Source organism: Hippocampus bargibanti, linkage group LG09, assembly GCF_051943395.1.
Source record: "Hippocampus bargibanti isolate YZ-2025 linkage group LG09, ASM5194339v1, whole genome shotgun sequence".
NCBI lineage: Eukaryota > Metazoa > Chordata > Actinopteri > Syngnathiformes > Syngnathidae > Hippocampus > Hippocampus bargibanti.
Genome location: NC_142742.1, coordinates 24,304,053 through 24,326,873, shown reverse-complemented (window position 1 = coordinate 24,326,873; position 22,821 = coordinate 24,304,053). Strand labels below are relative to the sequence as shown.

Below are 22,821 nucleotides of genomic sequence, written 5' to 3'. Positions count from 1 at the left end.
TTAGCATTAATATGTTCCTGTTGTGTAATACACACGAGCAAATCATTAGCATGCGACTTACACGCTACCTTGATGAACAAGGTGAAAACTAAAAAGAAAAGCGATTAGCATTAGCACGTGTTTGGGGATTGTTAGCATTAATATGTTCCTGCTTTGTAACACACATGAGCAAATCATGACCATTAGCATGCGTCTTACACGCTACCTTGATAAACGAGGTGAAAACTAAAAAAGAGAGGCGGTTAGCATTAGCACGTGTTTGTAGACTATTAGCATTAATATGTTCCTGCTGTGTAAGACACATTTCCCCATTGCGGCACGATTAAAGGCTTTGAGTCTGATTAATACATGTTAGCAAATCATTAGCATTAGCATGCGACTTACACGCTACCTTGATGAACAAGGTGAAAAGTAAAAAAAAAGAAGCGTTTAGCATTAGCACGTGTTTGGAGACTGTTTGCATCAATATGTTCCTGCTGTGTAATGCACATTAGCAAATCATTAGCATTAGCATGTATATTACACACTACCTTGATGAACAAGGTGAAAACTAAAAAAAGAGGCGATTAGCATTAGCACATGTTTGGAGACTGTTAGCATTAATACATTCCTGCTGTGCCACCCACATTAGCGAATCATTAGCATTAGCAATCGTCTTACACGCTACCTTGATGAACAAGGTGAAAACTTTAAAAAAAAGAGCGATTATCATTAGCACGTGTTTGCGGACTGTTAGCCTTAATATGTTACTGCTGTGTCACGCACATTATCGAATCATTAGCATTAGCATGCGTCTTACACACTACCTTGACAAACAATGTCAAAACTAAAGAAACGAAGCAGTTAGCATTACCACATGTTTGGAGACTGTTAGCATTAACATGTTACTGCTGTGTAATACACATTAGCAAATCCTTAGCATTAGCATGCATCTTACACGCTACCTTGATAAAACTAAAAAGAGAAGCGGTTAGCATTAGCACGTGTTTGGGGACTGTTAGCCTTAATATGCTCCTGCTGTGTAATGCACATTAGCAAATCATTAGCATTAGCATGCATCTTACACACTACCTTAATAAACAAGGTCAAAACTAAAAAAGAGAGCTGCGTGCATGGGCGAGGGTTGGGCGTGCTAGCATGCGCGCACGTTACCTTGGTGTACAAAGTGAGAACAGGTAAGTTGGTGCAACAGTAGCGCCTGACGTGTGCCACGGGTGTGACGCGTGACACAAGAGTTAGCATCTATAGGAAGAAAGACAAAACCAAACGTTTGCTAACCTGTTTGAGTCACATGATCTTCAGTCACAGCGGCCGGCCAATCGCACAACAGGAGAGGGTAAATTGAGCAGGAAGCATTTCAAATATGCGCTGAGGTTGGCGACCAAGCTCCTCTCATTGGTGACATTGAAGGCACAACTGTATTTCTTGACATTCTTCTTCTTTCTTTTATACCAGTGTCTGAAATAACGCCTGCCCAGATGCCCGGGGCGTGCAACTTTTCTGTTGGGCGTGCAATTTACAAAACATCTCCGCCCGGGTGCCCGACACAAGAAAAACAAAAAAGAAAACAAACAAAAGATTTTTTTTCAAATCAAACGTTTGCTTTATTCAAGAAAGGAAACGTTTGAATTCAAACGTCCGATTTCAAAATCGGAATAAATTATTCAGATTCTGAAAAAAATCAATACATTCTTCACCAGCAGTAGTATTAGCTATCTAGCTGGCTAGCTATCCAGCTGGCCAGCTAGATAGCTATCTAGCTGGCTGACTAGCTGGCGAGCTAGATAGCTATCTATGTAGGTGGCTATCTATTAGCTATCTAAGTGAACGCTGGCGTGTCTGGCGGCTCACCCGCAGAAAAACTTATCCTGTGACTGTAAAGTGACCTTGAGAGTTTTGAAAGGCGCGTATAAATCACATGTATGATTTTATTTATTATTATTATTATTAAATTGGGTGTACGCGGGTTTCTGTTGCTGTTAGAGCGCCATCTGGCATCGAAATCGCGCCATTACAACATGTCGGAAACGTCAAGGAGTACCCGGATGTCGGGCTTCCTTGGTTGGAGGGCGTCACGTCTGATTTGAAAACCGGAAACTTTTCACCGAGTCGCCAAATATACTCGCAAGACGTCAGTTGTGTTAAAACAAACGTCGTCCCTCGAAACAAAATCTAAAACGCAAAATGGTGAATCGTTTCGCTGTCACCTGTTGTTGTTGTTGTTAGCCTATTAGCGCGCGTTGCAAAGTGTCCAAGTTGACTCACCGAGAACGATTCTTCCCGCTTTTTGCCTTTCAATCCCACAAACGGAAGATTGTTGGTGCGGAGAACCACAAACGAGAACGTTTACAGGCAACTCTCGAAGAGTCCCCTTTCCATTCGTGTCTGTCTTGTTCCTTTGCGGCGAAAGTTGCTTCGCCTTCATTTTTGGGGGGGAGTGGCTTCAGGTGCGTGGCCGCCACCTGCTGGACTGGAGTGAAATAGGATTCAATTTGCAATCCTCCAAAGTTCAACAACTTCTTCTTTTCCTTTCGGCTTTTCCCTTCAAGGAGTCGCCACAGCAAATCAATGTCCTCCATGTTTAGAGGTATGATTCGCATGTTTGTTTTGGCCAAGCTTTTACGTCGGATGCCCTTCGTGACAAAACCCTCTGTATTTATCCGGGCTTGGGACCGGCACAAGAAGACTTATGTCCCTTTGTGGCTACAGAACAAGCAACTCGCTCAGTAAAAGGCTCCTAAACACAAAATGGTCATTGGCACAGCAACATTCAAAAAAGTAAAAACTATACTCACCATTTGATGACAATGCTCTCTTTCCCTACAAACAGAACTTCTAGTAAAACGTAGCCAAAGTTCAACAACAACAATAATAAAAATAATAATAACATTAATAATAATACATTTCATTTATAAGCGCCTTTCAAAACTCTCAAGGTCACTTTACAGTCACAGGATCAGTTTTTCTGCTGGTGAGCAGCCAGACGTGCCAGCGTTAACTCAACCCAGAAGTAAATCAAATAGATAGAAAGCCGGCTAGCTAGATAGTGAATAGATAGCTAGCTACATAGCTAGCTAGCCAGCCAGATAGATAACAGATAGCAAATAGATAGGAAACTAGCTAGCTAATAGATAGCTAATAGATGTCATGTGACCTTTGGGAGACCTATCACAAACGTCATTAACGGTAAGGTAAAAAGACAGGGTATAATAATAATAATCATCATAATCATCATAATAATAACAATAATAATAATAATAAATTTCATTTCTAAGTGCATTTCAAATCTCTCAAGATCAGTTTTTCTGTGGGTGAGCAGCGGAAGCCACACGCGCCAGCGTTCACTCAACCCAGAAGTAAATCAAATAGATAGAAAGCCGGCTAGCTAGATAGTGAACAGATAGCAAATAGCTAGCAAATAGATAGCAAATAGATAGGAAACTAGCTAGCTAATAGATAGCTAATACCTATCACAAATGTCATTAACGGTAGGGTAAAAAGACGGTATAATAATAATAATAATCATAATCATCATCATCATCATAATAATAAATTTCATTTCTAAGTGCATTTCAAATCTCTCAAGATCAGTTTTTCTGTGGGTGAGCAGCGGAAGCCACACGCGCCAGCGTTCCCTCAACCCGGAAGTAACTCAAATACTGTAGATAGAAAGCTAATTAGCTAGCCAGCTATTGGATAGCAAACAAATAGCTAATAGATAGCCAACAACTAGCCATCCAGACAGCTTACAGTCAGCTGGACAGCTAGGTGTTGCTAGCTAGCTGTCTAGCTGACTGTAAGCTGTCTGGCTGGCTGATGGCTATCTGGAGATATAGTGGCCTAGTAGCTAGCTGCTAGCATTGGCCAACTAATAGATATCCATCCAGATAATATAATAATAATAATAGTAATCAATTTCGATTAGAAGCACCTTTTCAAAACTCAAACTCAAGGTCACTTTACAGTCACAGGATCATTTTTTCTCTGGGTGAGCAGCGGCAGACAAACGTGCCAGCGTTCACTCAACCTGGAATAACTCAAAAAGATAGAAAGCTAGCTAGCTAGCTAATATATAGCTATATAGCCAATAGATAGCTAGATATCGAATATATGGCTAGCTAATGTGTTGTTGTGTTTTGTTTTGTTAATGACTCAAATAGCTGGTGAGCTAGCTAAATAGCTAATAGTTAGCTATATATATATATATAGCTAATAGATAGCTAAAAGCTAGCGAATAGATAGCAACCTTTCTTTCAAGAACTGCTTCTTCCAAATAAATATAAATGAGGCGGGCTGAACAACGTGCACGCCGTGAAAAAAATAAACATAAAAAACACTGTGGAAAAAGAGGTAAGTCATGGAACGCCTGGAAGGGAATTTCCTTTATTCCCGCCGACCACAACAACAAAAACAACACGAGAAAGTCTTTTCTGTCATTCGGCGTCCAAAAAGTCCCACGGAAGAAGCCGGCGAGTCCACGCGCCCGACTTCCACGTTCGCGTCCCGCCGCCACGTCGAGGGCACCCCCAACCCCACGCCAACGCAGCTTTCCACGACTCCGGGCGTAGATTTCCCAGCATGCCTTGCCAAACGGGAAGTCAGGCTCAATGCACAGCATCGATAACCAGCGGCGACCGCGTCGAGAGTCGCGGCGCACGCCATCGCCCGCTAAACATGCCAGCAAATCAGAAGAAGAAGACACGCCCGCCTGCCATTGGTCACCCGGACTGGGCTCCTCCCCCTCTGTCGCCGGGCGGGCGTGGCCGAGTCGCACGGCACACGGTCATGGATCAGGAAGGTCGGAAGTATCCACGGTAACCTAGCGACACACAATATCAGATCAACGGGTATCAAAAGTCTAAGCACCCCCTGTCCAAGTGTCAATTTCTGGTGATTAATAAATCAATAAGTAATAGTATAATTATATAATATTAGATAATAAGAAATAATACTAATAATCATCATCATCATAATAATACATTTAATTTCTAAGCGCCTGTCAAAACTCAACATGGAATAACTCAAAAAGATCGAAAGCTAGCTAGCTAATATATAGCTATAGTTAATAAATAGCTAGATAGCTAATAGATAGCTAGCTAGCTAATATGACTCAAATAGCTGGTTAGCTAGCTTTATAGCTAATAGCATGCTAGCTATATAGATAGCTATTAGCTGTCTAGCTGTTGGCTATTACCTATTTATTAGCTAGCTAGCTAGCTTTCTATCTATTTGAGTTACTTCGGGGTTGAGTGAACGCTGGCTGTAAAGTGACCTTGAGAGTTTTGAAAGGTGCTGAGAAATGAAATTTATTATGCTTATTATTATTAATAGCTAAGTAGCTAGCTAGCTAGCTAGCTAGTTTCCTTACTTGACTTGAAGATTGCAATGGAGACCAACATAGCCCCCAGCCGCAGAAATATAAAATGTAATCTTTACAAGTCCACTACAAAAAAAATCCCCTGAGCAGGGGAACGAATGTGTTTGCAAAAGTGTGCACACCCCAGCTTTGCCCGGGGTGTGTGGGTGTGTCCCGAATCAACCAATCCCAATCAAACTCATGTGTAATATCAGTCAGCAAAAATGGGCCACCATGTAAAGTGATTCATTGTAAACAGAGTTATGATGTTTTAGTAGGCTTTTTTTTTTGTCGTGGGGCGGAACCTTAATGAAGATGGTGTCGTCCTTGGTGTAGCTGGCGGACTCCAAGACGCTCTGAGAGACAAAAAGCGGACACCCGGAGGCGATGTTCATCTCGGCGGCGGGCCGGCGGAAGCTGCTGCTGTTGGGGTCCGGTTTGAAGGCGTCCACCAGGTGCTTGCGCGCCGGACCCTGGTCCATCAGCATCAGGGTCACCTGACGCACACGGGCGGGCGCAACGTGAAGAACTTGGAGGAAGGATGCTAACTGTTAGCATGTGGAGATATTGCCAACATGCTAATTGTTACTATGTTGCCATACCACCGACATGCTAATTGTTAGTATGTTGTGATACTGCCGACATGCTAACAGTTAGCATGTTGCGATACCAGGGACATGATAATTGTTAGCATGTCGCAATACTGCACGTAATGTATTATTATTAGTATTATTTTTATCATTTGCTAGCTATTTGCTGCCACCGTCATGCTAACTGTTAAGATGTTGCGAGACTGCCGGCATGATACCGCAGACGTGCTGTCTGTATCAGGACACGTGAACAGTGAGCATGTTGTGATACCGCCGGCATGCTAACTGTTAGCATGTTGCAATAGAGCCAACATGCTAGCTGTTAACGTGTCGCGATACCGCAGAGACCACTGGCATGATACCGCCGACATGCTAACAGTTAGCATGCTGTCGGTATCGTGACATGCAATGTGTTAGCATGTCACGATAGAGCCGACATGCTAACACTTAGAATGTCGCGATAACGCCGTCATGCTAACTGTTAGGATGTCACGAGACCGCCGGCATGCTAACCATTAGCATGTCACGATACCGACAAAATTCTAACTGTTGGGATGTCGGCGGGTATTGCGACATCCCAACAGTTAGCATGTCATGATATCGTGACATGCTAACAGTTAGCATGCTGGCGGTATCGCGACATGCTAACAGTTAGCATGCTAGCGGTATCACAACATGCTAACAGTTAAGATGTCGGTGGTATAGCTCGAAATGCTAACTGTTAGCATGTGGCGATATAGCCGACATGCTAACTGTTAGCATGTGGCAATACTGCGGATGAGCGAGGGTTCTCCCCGGCCGCGCTTCGCGCTACCTTCTGTTTGAACGGCCACGGCAGGAGGGCGTCGTACTCGCCGCGCATGACGACGAAGAAGAGTGACAGGTGGGTGCCCTTGCCCATGCCGTCGCCGTTCAGGTAGACGCGGGCGCACATCTTGTAGCCAAAGTATCCGGTGTAGAAGGGCTGCGAGTAGAGCGACAGCGTCTTGGCCGCCACCGCTTCCTGTTTCCGCCGCTTGTAGTCGCGGATCTTCCAGATGAGCGTCCCGTTGTAGCTCGCCGTCTCCAGAACCTGGAAACGCAGGTCCATGTCGGCCAGGCGGATGTCGTGCACGCTTAGCATGTCGCCTTGACGGTTCTGCTGCGTCTCCAGCGAGGCTAAAAAAAAAAAATCACAAACCAAGAGGATAAGAAACATCCGCAAGGGCGTTGGAGGCTAACGAAATTAGCCGCCGCTAACCCAGGGTGACCGTTCCAGCGGCGGCGCGTCCTCCCTGCTCCAGCGCGCCCAACCTGCTGCGGACGGCGTCCAGCGACAGCCGGACCTTGTCCAGCTCGTCCCTGAGCGAAGCCAGCGAGCGCAGCTCCACTTCCACCTCCAGGAGCTTCTCCGAGTGGGCGCTCATCACCTTCTACAAAGATGCCGGAAACAAGAGGGCGGGGCCAATGAGCGTTCGTTTGGCAAATTGCATACTCGACACGGCAGCCAATCAGAAGCAGACGTTATTTCAAACACTGGTTTAATATTGATGAAAGCGGCCACTCCATTCCATGAAGCCAAATCACCGTAAATAAAACGACTTTATTATACGGTACAGTTTATTTCTTTCAGTATAATACCATAGCAAATTTTGTGTAGTTTTAAGACTTAGAAAATTGTTTCTTATGGGAAATAAATGTTTGGAAGAAGAACTTTTTAACTTATTTCATTAATTACAACACAATAGCACATTATAAAGTATATTTTGTGTAGTTTTAAGGCTTATTTAGTAGAAAATAATGTTTTATGGGGACCTGGGAACGGATTATTCTCATTTTAATGGTTTCCAATGGGAAATTGATTTTTGGGATACACACTTTTCACCTTACACACTCTGTCTGGGAACCAATTAAATTGGTAATAAATAAAATACAATTATAAATAGAAACAAGAGTGAGAGCTACACAAAAAATGCAATTTTAAATAGCTGACTTTTGACATTCATTTCCCATAAGAAACCATCAAAATGAGAATAATCCGTTCCCAGGTCCCCATAAAACATCATTTTCTACTAAATAAGCCTTGAAACTACACAAAATATACTTTATAATGTGCTATTGTGTTGTAATTAAAGAAATAAGTTAAAAAGTTCTTCTTCCAAACATTTATTTCCCATAAGAAACCATCAAAATGAGAATAATCCGTTCCCAGGTCCCCATAAAACATTATTTTCTACTAAATAAGCCTTGAAACTACACAAAATATACTTTATAATGTGCTATTGTGTTGTAATTAAAGAAATAAGTTAAAAAGTTCTTCTTCCAAACATTTATTTCCCATAAGAAACCATCAAAATGAGAATAATCCGTTCCCAGGTCCCCATAAAACATTATTTTCTACTAAATAAGTCTTGAAACTACACAAAATATACTTTATAATGTGCTATTGTGTTGTAATTAAAGAAATAAGTTAAAAAGTTCTTCTTCCAAACATTTATTTCCCATAAGAAACCATTAAAATGAGAATAATCCGTTCCCAGGTCCCCAAAAAACATTATTTTCTACTACATAAGCCTTGAAACTACACAAAATATACTTTATAATGTGCTATTGTGTTGTAATTAAAGAAATAAGTTAAAAAGTTCTTCTTCCAAACATTTATTTCCCATAAGAAACCATTAAAATGAGAATAATCCGTTCCCAGGTCCCCAAAAAACATTATTTTCTACTAAATAAGCCTTGAAACTACACAAAATATACTTTATAATGTGCTATTGTGTTGTAATTAAAGAAATAAGTTAAAAAGTTCTTCTTCCAAACATTTATTTCCCATAAGAAACCATCAAAATGAGAATAATCACGTTCCCAGGTCCCCATAAAACATTATTTTCTACTAAATAAGCCTTAAAACTACACAAAATATACTTTATAATGTGCTATTGTGTTGTAATTAAAGAAATAAGTTAAAAAGTTCTTCTTCCAAACATTTATTTCCCATAAGAAACCATTAAAATGAGAATAATCCGTTCCCAGGTCCCCAAAAAACATTATTTTCTACTAAATAAGCCTTGAAACTACACAAAATATACTTTATAATGTGCTATTGTGTTGTAATTAAAGAAATCAGTTAAAAAGTTCTTCTTCCAAACATTTATTTCCCATAAACCATTAAAATGAGAATAATCTGTTCCCAGGTCCCCAAAAAACATAGTTTTCTACTCAATAAGCCTTAAAGGACAACCGACTTTTTTGTTTCCTAACTGACATCATAAAAACGTTTGATAGCATCTAAAATACCCAACACTGGACACTTAAAGATGGAGGACACTGATTTGCTGTGGCGACCCCTTGAAGGGAAAAGCCGAAAGGAAAAGAAGAAGAAGAAAGTCATTTTTATTGGTGTTTTGCATTTGACTAAAAATATCAGCCTGTGTTTTTGGGGTATTTTAGATGCTATAAAACCTTTTTCTGATGTCACTTAGGAAACAAACAAATGGTGTCGCTTGTCCTTTAAAACTACACAATATATACCTTATTTTATGTATAATAAATGTGCTATTGTATTGGAATTAAAGAAATAAACCGTACCGTATAATAAAGTCATTTCTTGATGATATCCGAGTGAAGTTGCTTTCTCGGCGATAATACCCTCACTCACACTGTACCCTGCTCGCTGCTTTTCGTTAACCCAAATCAACAGAAGTTTTTCAACCTCTTCTATTGCCTGAGACCGTTGCTTAGACAACATGGAAACACCCATAGCCACACGTAGCAATGGTCGACTTAGCATATTGCTACTGGGACGCTAAGTCACACAAACGCATACCTCGTTTGTTGTTCTTCTGCTCGACCGTCATTTTCTTTTGTGTCCTCTTCGGCTTAACGCTAGCCTGCGGTGGGGGCTTTTTCGCTCCCATAATAGCAAAAGTACTTCACTTGATAACAAACATTGTCTGCACTCAAAGACTGTGGGTGTGGAAAACTAGTCCACCAGCCATCGTGGCGCTGTGTGGTTTGTTTCGGCCGCCGAAAACTAGTTCATATGCCAAGATTATATTCTGGAGAATTTAATGTTCGTGAGGCAAAAAGTTCGCGAGCTAAAGCGTTCGTGAGCTGAGGTATCACTGTACATGCAATGAGAAATGTCATCCGGAGGTATTGCGACGTGCTAAATGTTAGCATGTCACGGTACCGCCGGCATGTTCACTGTTAGCATGTCGTGATGGCGCCGGCATGTTAACTGTTAGCATGGCGTGATACCGCCGGCATGTTAACTGTTAGCATGTCGCGATAGCGCCGGCATGTTAACTGTTAGCATGTCGCGATAGCGCCGATATGTTAACTGTTAGCATGTCGTGATACCGCCGACATCTTAACTGTTAGGATGACGTGATAGCGCTGGCATGTTAACTGTTAGCATGTCGTGATACCGCCGGCATGTTAACTGTTAGCATGTCGCGATAGCGCCGGCATGTTAACTGTTAGCATGTCGCGATAGCGCCGATATGTTAACTGTTAGCATGTCGTGATACCGCCGACATCTTAACTGTTAGCATGACGTGATAGCGCCGATATGTTAACTTTTAGCATGTCGTGATAGCGCCGGCACGTTAACTGTTAGCATGTCGCGATAGCGCCGATATGTTAACTGTTAGCATGTCGTGATACCGCCGACATCTTAACTGTTAGGATGACGTGATAGCGCCGGCATGTTAACTGTTAGCATGTCGTGATACCGCCGGCATGTTCACTGTTAGCATGTCGCGATAGCGCCGGCATGTTAACTGTTAGCATGTCGCGATAGCGCCGATATGTTAACTGTTAGCATGTCGTGATACCGCCGGCATGTTAACTGTTAGCATGTCGCGATAGCGCCGACATGTTAACTGTTAGCATGTCGTGATACCGCCGGCACGTTAACTGTTAGCATGTCGCGATAGCGCCGATATGTTAACTGTTAGCATGTCGTGATACCGCCGACATCTTAACTGTTAGGATGACGTGATAGCGCCGGCATGTTCACTGTTAGCATGTCGTGATACCGCCGACACGTTAACTGTTAGCATGTCGCGATAGCACCGATATGTTAACTGTTAGCATGTCGTGATACCGCCGACATCTTAACTGTTAGCATGTCGTGATAGCGCCGGCATTTTAACTGTTAGCATGTCGCGATAGCGCCGATATGTTAACTGTTAGCATGTCGTGATACAGCCGACATCTTAACTGTTAGGATGACGTGATAGCGCCGGCATGTTAACTGTTAGCATGTCGTGATACCGCCGGCACGTTAACTGTTAGCATGTCGCGATAGTGCCGATATGTTAACTGTTAGCATGTCGCGATACCGATGACATGTTTACTGTTAGCATCTTTTTAGATGGACGTTTTTCGGGCGAACCTGCATGGAGGCCACTTTCTGCTCCATGTGCCTGTGCTTGTCCCTCAGCTCGCCGTTGTGCTTCTCGGCCTCGCACAGACGAGAGCTCACCGCAGGGACGACTTTGCACTTGTCCAATAATTCCACCTTCACCTCCTCCACCTGCACGCACGCACGCACGCACCAAAGCGCCTAACGATGACTATTCCTCTGCAAAAACGGATGAAGATGACGGAAAGGCGACCTTGCTCTCCAAGGAGACGTTCTTCAGCATCATCATCCTCAGGTGATCGCTGGCACTCGCCGCTTCGTGTTGGCGAACTTCCTGGCTCAACGCCTGCACACGCAAGCGCACGCACAAATCATTATTTTAATAATCATCATAACAATCATAATACATTTCATTTCTAAGCGCCTTTCAAAACTCTCAAGGTCACAGGAGCAGTTTTCCTGTGGGTGAGCAGCGGCAGCCACATGCGCCAGCGTTCACTCAACCCGGAAGAACTCAAATAGATAGAAATAGGTAATAGGTAGTCAGCCATCTAGCTAGCTAGCTAATAGATGGTAAGATAGCTAGCTAATAGATAGCTAACATATAACCCGCTATCTGGACAGATAGCTAATAGATAGCTAGATAACTAGAAAGCCAATAGATATCTAACAGATAACACGCTAGCTGGATAGATAGCTAATAGATAGCCAGACAGCTAGCTATCTAATAGATAGCTAATAGATAGCAAGCAAGGTGGATCGATAGCTAATAGATAGCCCACTATCTAGCTAGCTAATAGGTAGTCAGCCATCTAGCTAGCTAGCTAATAGATAGTAAGATAGCTAGCTAATAGATAGCTAACATATAACCAGCTATCTGGAAAGATAGCTAATAGATAGCTAGATAACTAGAAAGCCAATAGATATCTAACAGATAACACGCTAGCTGGATAGATAGCTAATAGATAGCCAGACAGCTAGCTATCTAATAGATAGCTAATAGATAGCAAGCAAGGTGGATCGATAGCTAATAGATAGCCCACTATCTAGCTAGCTAATAGGTAGTCAGCCATCTAGCTCGCTAGCTAATAGATAGTAAGATAGCTAGCTAATAGATAGCTAACATATAATCAGCTATCTGGACAGATAGCTAATAGATAGCTAGATAACGAGAAAGCCAATAGATATCTAACAGATAACACGCTAGCTGGATAGATAGCTAATAGATAGCCAGACAGCTAGCTATCTAATAGATAGCTAATAGATAGCAAGCAAGGTGGATCGATAGCTAATAGATAGCCCACTATCTAGCTAGCTAATAGACATCTAAGAGACAGCTAGTCAGCCGAACAGATAGCCAATAGATAGCCAGCCACCTAGATAGCTAATAGGTAGCTAATAGATAGCCAGCTATCTGGGCAGATACCTAATAGATAGCCAGCTAACTAGCTAGATAGCTAATAGATCACCAGATAACTAGCTAGCCAATACATATCTAACAGATAACTAGCTAGCCGGCTGGCTATCTATTAGCTATCTATCCAGCTAGCTAGTATCTAGCTAGCTAATGGATAGCCAATAGATAGAAGCTGACTAATAGATAGCCAGCCAACCGGATCAAGAGCTAATAGACAATCAGCCAACCAGCTAGATAGCTAATAGATAACCAGCTAACTAGCTAGCTAATAGACAGCTAGTCAGCCGAACAGATAGCTAATAGATAGCCAGTGCTAGCCTATTCCACGCACACACTCACAGGACCAAAGAAGATGGCGCCAGAGGCAGACTTACCCGATAGGCGCAACCGTAGCGCTGGAAGGGGCAGCTGACCTGAGCTTTGGGGCACTCGTGCTGGTGATTGGCCAGCTGAGACGGAAGCAAGCAAGCAAGGCATCAGCCATCAAACCATCAAACAATCTCCATATCAAATTGCGCAATTCCCTCCATCCAAGCACGCCATGTTGGATTTCATGTTGGATTCCATTTTGGATTTCATTTTGGATTTCATTTTGGATTCCATTTTGGATTCCATGTTGGATTTCTGACCTCGCTCCGCGGCAGCGACGAGAAGGAGCAAAGATTGGGACAGGACACCGGAAAGGCCGGACAAATCGTCTCCTTGTGTTTCTGAGGGACAAAGGCACAAAAAAAGGCTGAGTCGGTCGGTCGGGCGGCGGCGACGGCAAGCTGGGCAAAAAGGGGGCCGACCTGCAGGTCAGTGAGCGCCATCTTGGTCAGGCAAAAGTCGCAGGTGCTCTCGCGGTGTTTGCACTTCCAGCTGAGGTGCTCGGGGATGTCCTTCCTCATCATCTTCTCCTTGCACTTGCCCAGCGGGCAGGGCACCTCGAAGAAGGGGCACACGTTGGCGTGTTCCTGGAGGGGAGGGGGGGGGGTCAAAGGTCGACACGTGGACGGCGGGGGGCGGGCGGGGCCGAGCTCACCGGCATCTGCTGCAGGCTCATCTGCTCCTGGCAGCCTTTGGCTTGGGCGCGACAGTAGACCTTGAGCGCTAGGATTTCCCGATGGCAGCAAACGTCGCGGAAGATCTGAAAGAGTCCATCGTTTAGCTGGCGATCGGGCGTCGGCGATCGGGCGTCGGCGTTCGGGCGTCGGTGATCGGGCGTCAGCGTTCGGGCGTCGGCGTTCGGGCGTCGGCGTTCGGGCGTTGGGGTTCGGGTGTCGGCAATCGGGCGTCGGCGTTCGGTCTTCGGCATTCGGGCGTCAGCGATCGGTCTTCGGCATTCGGGCGTCAGCGATCGGGCGTTGGCGATCATTTAGTCAGTGATCGGGCATCGGCGATCATTTAGCCGGCGATCGTTTCGGCGATCGGGCGTCGGCGATCGGGGGTCGCGATCGGGCGTTGGCGATCATTTAGCCGGCGATCGTTTCGGCGTTCGGGCGTCAGTGATTGGGTGTCGGCGATCGGGCGTCTGCGATCCTTTAGGTGGCGATTGTTTTGGCGTTCGGGCGTCTGCGATCCTTTAGGTGGCGATTGTTTTGGCGTTCGGGCGTCAGCGATTGGGCGTCAGCGATTGGGCGTCGGCGATTGGGCGTCTGCGATCTAGTTGCGATCATTTAGCCGGCGAACGTTTAGCCGGCGAGCGTTTAGCCGGCGATCGTGTAGATCGGGTGTCGGTGATCGGGTGTCGGAGATCGTTTGGCCGGCGATCATTTGGCCGGCGATCGTTTAGCCAGCGATCACGTGTCGGAGATCGGGCGTCTGCGATCATTTAGGTGGCGATCGTTTTGGCGTTCGGGCGTCTGCGATCCTTTAGGTGGCGATTGTTTTGGCGTTCGGGCGTCAGCGATTGGGCGTCAGCGATTGGGCGTCGGCGATTGGGCGTCTGCGATCTAGTTGCGATCATTTAGCCGGCGAACGTTTAGCCGGCGAGCGTTTAGCCGGCGATCGTGTAGATCGGGTGTCGGTGATCGGGTGTCGGAGATCGTTTGGCCGGCGATCATTTGGCCGGCGATCGTTTAGCCAGCGATCACGTGTCGGAGATCGGGCGTCTGCGATCATTTAGGTGGCGATCGTTTTGGCGTTCGGGCGTCAGCGATTGGGCGTCGGTGATCGGGCGTCTGCGATTTAGTTGCGATCATTTAGCCGGCGATCGTTTAGCGGGCGATCGTGTAGACCGGGTGTCGGAGATCGGGCGTTGGCGATCGTTTAGTTGCCGATTAGGCGTCGGCAATCGTTTAGCCAGCGATCGGGCGTCCGCGCCTTGACGCGCTCACCTTGTTGCTGAACAGGGGCTCCATGTCGGCCGGGCACACGGGGTTGGGGCGGCTGCCAAGCGCACAAACACACCCGCGTTAGCGCCGCTCGCTCGCTTGGCGGCGACCGGCCGTTCTCACCCAAGGATGTGCGCGATGCAGGTCTGGCAGAAGCGATGTCCGCACTCCGTCTGCCGAGGTTGACACAAGACCAGTCGGCAGGACTCGCACAGATATTTCTCCTCGGGGACGTCCACAAAATGATCCGTGAAGCCGCCGTCCGGCGGCAGGAAGCCCGCCGCCGCGCCTGAACGCGACACGCGCACGTCAGTAAACGTCACCCGCTCGCACGTCCGTCTGGCGGGTGACGTCATCACCTTGCGAAGAGTCGCTCGGAAGCCAGGGATTGGCCGCTCGGCTGGGCAGCGGGGTGATGGGAGGGGCCGCGGACAGGGGCGGAATCAGGGAGGGCGCCGCCTGCTGGAGGGCAACCTGCACCTCCCTCCCGTCGACGTTGCGTCCGGCTGACATGACCTGCGCGCGCAAACAAAGAAATGCAGTCGGGGAATGCCGGACGGAACCGGTGTCAAAGTCAAGGCGCGGGGGCCAAATGTGGCCCGCCGCATTAATTTATTCGGCCCAAGAAAGAGGTGAAATTCCATGCTCATCTCTCCAGCTAGCGAGAAACATATCAAGCTAGCTAGCAATCGCGTTAGCTGGCGATCAAGCTAACTCACGAGCAAGATGGCAAGCTCTCTTTCTATTCAGCTAATTTTTGGCTAATCCCTTACATCAGAGGTGTCCAAGTCAAGGCCCGGGGGCCAAATCTGGCCCACCACATCATTTTATTCAACCCAAGAAAGCAAATCAAACTTGTGACATTCCAAGCTCATCCATCCAGCTAGCTAGCTAGCTAGCTAGCAATCAAATTGCACATTCGTGAGCACCTTAGCGGAAAAGCTAACACTAAAATATCGTTGCCAATGATGCTATTGTCTACCGTTTATGTTGCAAGGGAGAAAAATTCTGCATTTAATAATAATCATCATCATCATACATTTCATTAATAAGCGCCTTTCAAAACTCTCAAAGACACTTTACAGTCACAGGATAAGTTTTTCTGCGGTTGAGCAGCGGCAGCCACACGCGCCAGCGTTCACTCAATATTTCTTGATTTATTTATCTAGCTAGTTAACTGGCTAGCTATTTGCTATCTATTGGATAGCCTTCTATCTATGTGAGTTACTTTCGGGTTGAGTGAACGTTGGCACGTGTGGCTGCCGCTGCTCACCCACAGAAAAACTTATCCCGTGACTGTAAAGTGACCATGAGAGTTTTGAAAGGCACTTAGAAATCAAATGTATTGTTATTATTATTAATATTATTATTATGGTTATTATGATTATTTTGATTACTACCCAGCTAGCTATCTAATTGGCTATTTAGCTATCTAACTAGCTATCTGGCTACCTAGCCAGCTATCTATTTGCTATCTATTAGCTATCTAACTAGCGAACTAGCTATCTTTTAGTCATCTGTTAGCTAGATAGCTTTCTATCTATTTGAGTTACTTCCGGGTTGAGTGAACGCTGGAGCGTGTGGCTGCCGCTGCTCACCCACAGAAAAACTGATCCTGTGACTGTAAAGTGAAAGGCACTCACTTGAAAGGCAGAAATCAAATGTATTATTATTATTATTATCATTAATATTATTATTATTATTATTATTATTATTATTATTATTATTATTATTATTGTGATGATGATGCTGAGGATTATTATTATTATTATTATTATTATTATTATTATTATTAGTAGTAGTAGTAGTAGCAGTAGTAGTAGTAGTAGTAGTAGTAGTAGTAGACAGTGTTGGGAGTCATCGCAAATAGTGTCCTTGCACACGTTGTCCACTAGAGGGAGCTCCACCCACATGAAATCATCGGCGCATCTTTCCCTGTGAGGACTTTCTGGTTTGATTGCAAAATCTTCAACAACCCGAAAAGGCGACATTTTCGCCAAAGTTTCAGCCCGTTCTGATGAAACCGGTGTCAAAATGTTTTGGGAAGTGAGGAAGGGATCAGCGGTTGGTATTTTTGAAGCTGTCACTTCTTGGCAAAGAAAAGGAAGAAAGGCGCCGCAGCGGACATCTTGCGTCGTCACTACTGATGGGAATTACGGCTCTTTTTAAAGAGTCGGTTCTTTTGGCTCGTCTCACTAAAAATCAGAATCATCTTTATTGCCAAGTATGTAGAACACACAAGGAATTTGTTTCCGGTCGAACACGCTGCACTAGTATCATCATCCAAAAATTGCAAAGAGGCACGATACAGTTCCATTTGGGCTACTGTTCAAAACTAACACATTATTTTATTTCCAAAAATATATAATACACTATATCATTTTTAACATTTATGTGACTTTATTTATCTTCCATTTAATTTCTAAGCCCCTTTCAAAACTCTCAAGGTCACTTTACGGTCATAGGATGTTTTTCTGTGGGTGAGCAGGGGCAGCCACACGCGCCAGCGTTCACTCAACCCCGAAGTCACTCAAATGGATAAAAAGCTATCTAGCTAACAGATGACTAAAAGATAGCTAGTTCGCTAGTTAGTTAGATAGCTAATAGCTAGCTATTAGTCATCTGTCCAGCCACTAATCATCTTCGAGCTAGTCGCCTAGCTTTCAATTTATTTGAGTAGCTAATAGATAACCAACTAGCTAGCCAAATAGCTAAAAGTTAGCCAGCTACATAGGTGCAGATGTTACCGATATGTTATTTGACTGTTTTGTGTAGATTTTTACATACAGGTAAAATGACCCACAACATAATCAATGTCAGCTATCAATAATAGATAGCTAATAACGTGATAGCTAGCCATATCGCTAAAAGCTAGCCAGCTAAATAGCTGTAGATGTCACCTATTATTTAACTCTTGTGTTGATGTTTACATTCAGGTAAAAATGACCCACAACATAATCAATGACAGATATCAATAATTGATAGCTAATAGCTAGCTAGCTAGCCGGATAGCTAAAAGATGGATAGCTAGATAGCTGCTGATGTCACCTATTATTTGACTGTTGCGTGTGGATTTTTACATCCAGGTAAAAATGACACACAACATAATCAACGTCAGCTATCAATAATAGTTAGCTAGTAGCGAGCTAGCTAGCCATATAGCTAAAAGCTAGCCAGCTAAATAGCTGTAGATGTCACCTATTATTTGACTCTTTTGTGTTGATGTTTACATTCAGGTAAAAATGACCCACAACATAATCAATGTCAGATATCAATAATTGATAGCTAATAGCTAGCTAGCTAGCCGGATAGCTAAAAGATGGATAGCTAGATAGCTGCTGATGTCACCTATTATTTGACTGTTGCGTGTGGATATTTACATCCAGGTAAAAATGACCCACAACATAATCAACATCAGATATCAATAATAGATAGCTAATAGCTGGCTAGCTAGCTAGCTAAAAGCTAGCCAGATAAATAGCTGTAGAAGTCACCTATTATTTAACTGTTTTGTGTAGAGTTTTACATACAGGTAAAAATGACCCACAACAAATCAACGTCAGCTATCAACACAACATAGCTAATAGTTAGCTAGCTAGCCAGATAGCTAAAAGATGGATAGCTAGATAGCTGCCGATGTCACCTATTATTTGACAGTTTTGTGTGGATTTTTACATACTGGTAAAAATGACCCACAACATAATCAACGTCCTGTGTGTATGTGCGATCGCTTGTGTGTGTGTGTCTTCTACCACAGATTTGACCAATCACGTGCGACTTTTACCAAAGGGGTTGCGGAATCGGCTCCTTTCGCGGCTCCCTCCAGCCATTCACTTCAAACAGACAGCTCTAAAAGCCGGTTCGTTCGCGAACGACGCATCACTCGTAGTCATTTTATTTGTCGTGTAAAACTGTGAAATGCTGCGGCTTTTATTGCTTTTTGTTGTTGTTATTTTGTGAAAATAAATTCTAAGAGTCACCTACACCTGCAAGACGTATTTTATGGAATGAAATATATTTTCTATTAAATCTACGTCACTGTCGATGATCCTAACGATTCATCGGACACCATTTTGTTTGGATTACAAAATCTAGGTACGCTACAGTTTGCTATACAGTGAGACCTCAACTTACAAACACCTCAACTTACAAACTTTTAGTCTTACAAACGTCAAATTTATGAAAATTAAGCCATCAACGACCATCAAAAAGGTCAATAAAACTTTATTTTCCAGCACGGTTTATTTCTTTAATTACAGTCCTCATGTAATGCGTCTCTCTTTCCAAACAGCAATTCCCTTTGACCTTCGACCTCCAACGCCATTCTATCAAGCTATAAATGACCATCACAAATGTAAATAAAGTGACTTTATGATACAATGCAGTGTATTTCTTTCATTACAATAAAATAGCACATTTATTATAAATAGAATAAGGTATGTTGTGTGTAGTTTTAAGGCTTATTTAGTTGAAAAGTATATTTTATGGAAACCCGGGAACGGATTATTCCCATTTTAATGGTTTCCTATGGGAATTTTTTTTTGGGAGATACACACTTTTCACCTTACACACTCTGTCTGGGAACCAATTAAGTTCGTAAGTTGACGTCTCACTGTATTCCACCGCAATTGTTTCTGTCCAGTGAACTGAGCGCAATCTGTACTCGCAGTCGTATAAGATTGCATTTTTGTGAAGTACGTCATGGTTTTTGGTGGGATTTTCCAAGCTATACAGCTCATGATGACATATTGCGCGTTACCATGCTGGGTCTTAAAATTTCCCAATACGACAACGAGAAACGGGAAAAAAATGGGTTGAAGTTTACGATATTTTTGCTAACACAAACAGAAGCATTAGCATATATACGTCTGTGTAAGCTCTCTGTGGTACAGGAGTGGTCCATCGATGAAAAGGTTTCTTCAGCCGTCATCTGGACTTCTTTGAAGGTGTCGGACGTTTCGCTTCTTATCCAAGAAACTTCGTCAGCAAACTAAAGTCTTACTGGTAGTTTAGTCCCTATATATATATATATATCCCTACTGTCCAGACATGGCTCTGCTATGATGGGTCCCTGCTCTCAGGTTGGGGGGAGCAGAGGACTACTCCCTGCAGCTGCTCCACTGATAGTTCCTGTCGTTCTGACTAACGACTGGCCTGATCGCCCCACTTCCACCGGTATCACCTCATTCATCACCTCATTCTAGTATTCAGTGACAGCCATTTTGGATTTCTGATCAAAATCTGCTTGCATTCGATCGTTAATATTTGCTCATTTATACAGTAAAGTCTCGTTATATCGATATCGGATATATCGATAGTCCCGGTTATACCGATACTATTTCTATGCACGCACGGAGAAAATTACATGCAAACAGGGTCGGATATATCGATAGTCCCGGTTATATCGATATTTTTTCGGACTCCCTTGAATATCGATATAACGAGACTTTACTGTATTTGTAATCTTTCCTTGTGTTTTCTGTTGTTGTTGCGAATTTCAAGCTTTCAAATGCTTCCTTACTCGTTAAGAACTGCCAAAAATGAAAAAAGTTATGATCGTTTAAACTGTGATAACGAACTCGGTCACAGATTTTCACTGTGTAATTGCGGACAGAAAATCTCCTCATATATCGAAAATTAAAAATTCCATTATTTCCTTATTATTTGTCATAGAACAATAATCTAGACATCGTTTGGAAGCTATCTAAATGCACTTAAATATGGTATTATAAAATGTGTGCTGAATTATTATTGAAAAATGTTGTCACGTCCCTTGTTGTTTCTTTCGTCTGAGTTCCCTATCGCTCAGAGTTCGATTAATCGCGTCTGATCCAGGCTTCTGTTTACAGGCTGCCGCCGATGCTAACGCGGTTAGCATCGGCGGCTTCGTTACGAGCGATTCAAGCTCATTGAACCTGGGAATCGCTTCACGCGCACACTTCAAAGTCCGCGGCGCGCTCAACAGCCGCGACATGTTAAAAAATACAACGAAACAACCAAAACAAGCGAAGCTTCGAGGCGCTCGTTTGCCGACTCACATGAATCAACTCAGCCGCTCCTCAGCGCCTCTCTGCGGGATACGAACCGCCGACCTGCCGCTCGCCTCTTCATGGTCCTCGTCCGCCGAGGCTTCCTGCGCTCTCCTCGCCGCCTTTGTCGTCTTCTGGGCCGGGGAAGGTCGCGAACGTTGACGGAGCTCCGGCAGCAGGCGTCGCGGACACTGCGGCGAGGTACGGCGCTCGGGTCAGCAGTGGAAACCCCCTCCGCCTCCGCCGCTTCCGCCCAGGAAATCCCCCGCCGCCGTGGCCACCAGGGGGCGCCGTCTCCCATCCAATATGCGAGCGCGACCTTTTTTTCAATTTTCTCCGCGTTTTTTTCAACCCAAAAAGATACCGCATTTTATTCATAAACCCCCATTTTAACTTATTGATATCGTTGATTTATATTTGAGTTTTTTAATAAATATTTTCAAATTCCCGCGATCGTCAGGGGGTGATGTCATCAGGAGACGTTGTGATTGGCTGCAATTGTCTTCACCCAATGAGCCTCGAAATCGGGTTCACTTCATAAATAATAATAATACATTTCATTTATAAGCGCTTTTAAAAACTCTCAAGGTTACTTTACAGACACGGGATCAGTTTTTTTTCTTTGGGTGAGCAGTGGCAGCCACACGCGCTAGCGTTGAGTCAACCCGGAATAACTCATATAGATTGAAAGCTAGCTAGATAGCTAATAAACCCACAAAAGCCTTTTTTTTTACGGATTTTTCCCTAAAAGAGTTATCCTCACGGCAACATATGACGTCATGCATCAAAAACTACAATAATAATAATACATTTAAGTTATAAGCACTTTCCAAAATATAATATTTCATTTCTATCTGGCTGGCTAGCTAGCTATTCACTATCTAGCTAGGTATCTGTTGGCTAACGATTGGATAGCTAGCTAGCTTTCTATCTATTTAAGTTACTTCTGGGTTGAGGGAATGCTGCCGCGTGTGGCTGCCGCTGCTCACCCACAGAAAAACTGATCTTGTGACTGTAAAGTGACCTTGAAGGTTTTGAAAGGCACTTATAAAAGAAATATATTATGATTATTATATTCTAAGCACTTTTCAAAACTCAAGGTCACTAGTCACAGTATCAGTTTTTCTGTAGGTGAGCAGTGGCAGCCACACGCGCCAGTGTTCACTCAACCAGGAATAACTCAAAAAGATAGAAAGCTAGCTAGCTACTAGAATGCTAGATAGCTAATAGATAGCTAGCTATTTTGTTTCCTGACTCAAATAGGTAGCTAGCTAGCTATATTGCTAATAGCTAGCTATCTAGCAAATGGATAGTTAGCTAATAATAATAATACATTTAATTTCTAAGCACCTTTCAAAACTCTCAAGGATACTTTTTAGTCACGGGATTTTTTTTGTGCAGATGAGCTAGCTAGCTAACATGTTTCCAAAAATGATGCTTGCTGCTAACCAGGTAACCACAATAAAAGACAGCATGACATCATCAAGTGACATTTGCTTTTGGATTAAAGCAGACCGATCAATAAAAACTATATATATTTGGAAAATCGACTTCAGGTAACCATGGCAACAGCTTCCACATGGAAACAGGTAACCGTGGTAATGGCATCAGAAGAAATGTGGGTTGTCTGTAGAAGAAAAAAAGGTGTGGCATCTTCCGGGTGATCTAATCAAACAATATTTTTCTCAAATGCAAGTGCGGGTAACCATGGCAACGTATGATACATCATCATGAGATGTTATGATTGGTATTAAAAAGTATTTG

General features: G+C 43.7%; 2 protein-coding genes across 3 annotated transcripts in view; both read right to left on the bottom strand.

Annotated features, from left to right (window-relative positions):
- The window catches only part of mipol1 (mirror-image polydactyly 1), a 34,449-nt gene extending 32,009 nt beyond the window's left edge, over nucleotides 1-2,440 (bottom strand). The window contains exon 1 of one of the 2 annotated variants that reach the window (XM_089004962.1): nucleotides 2,208-2,440. The gene's annotated coding sequence lies outside the window, so the exon portion shown is untranslated. The remainder of the gene's footprint in view (nucleotides 1-2,207) is intronic. The other variant, XM_089004961.1, reaches the window with a different exon arrangement.
- Nucleotides 2,441-4,355: 1,915 nt separating this feature from the next.
- On the bottom strand, nucleotides 4,356-21,505 carry traf3 (TNF receptor-associated factor 3). The gene is made up of 14 exons (XM_089004777.1): nucleotides 21,067-21,505; nucleotides 15,388-15,544; nucleotides 15,152-15,317; nucleotides 15,032-15,083; nucleotides 13,738-13,842; nucleotides 13,505-13,669; nucleotides 13,343-13,423; nucleotides 13,088-13,162; nucleotides 11,550-11,642; nucleotides 11,327-11,467; nucleotides 7,187-7,358; nucleotides 6,761-7,104; nucleotides 5,662-5,853; nucleotides 4,356-4,819 (listed from the first exon to the last, which is right to left on the bottom strand). The coding sequence occupies exons 2-14, from the start codon at nucleotides 15,539-15,541 to the stop codon at nucleotides 4,784-4,786; spliced, it is 1,776 nt and encodes a 591-aa protein (XP_088860903.1). The 5' UTR covers nucleotides 15,542-15,544; nucleotides 21,067-21,505; the 3' UTR covers nucleotides 4,356-4,783.
- Nucleotides 21,506-22,821: the final 1,316 nt, after the last annotated feature.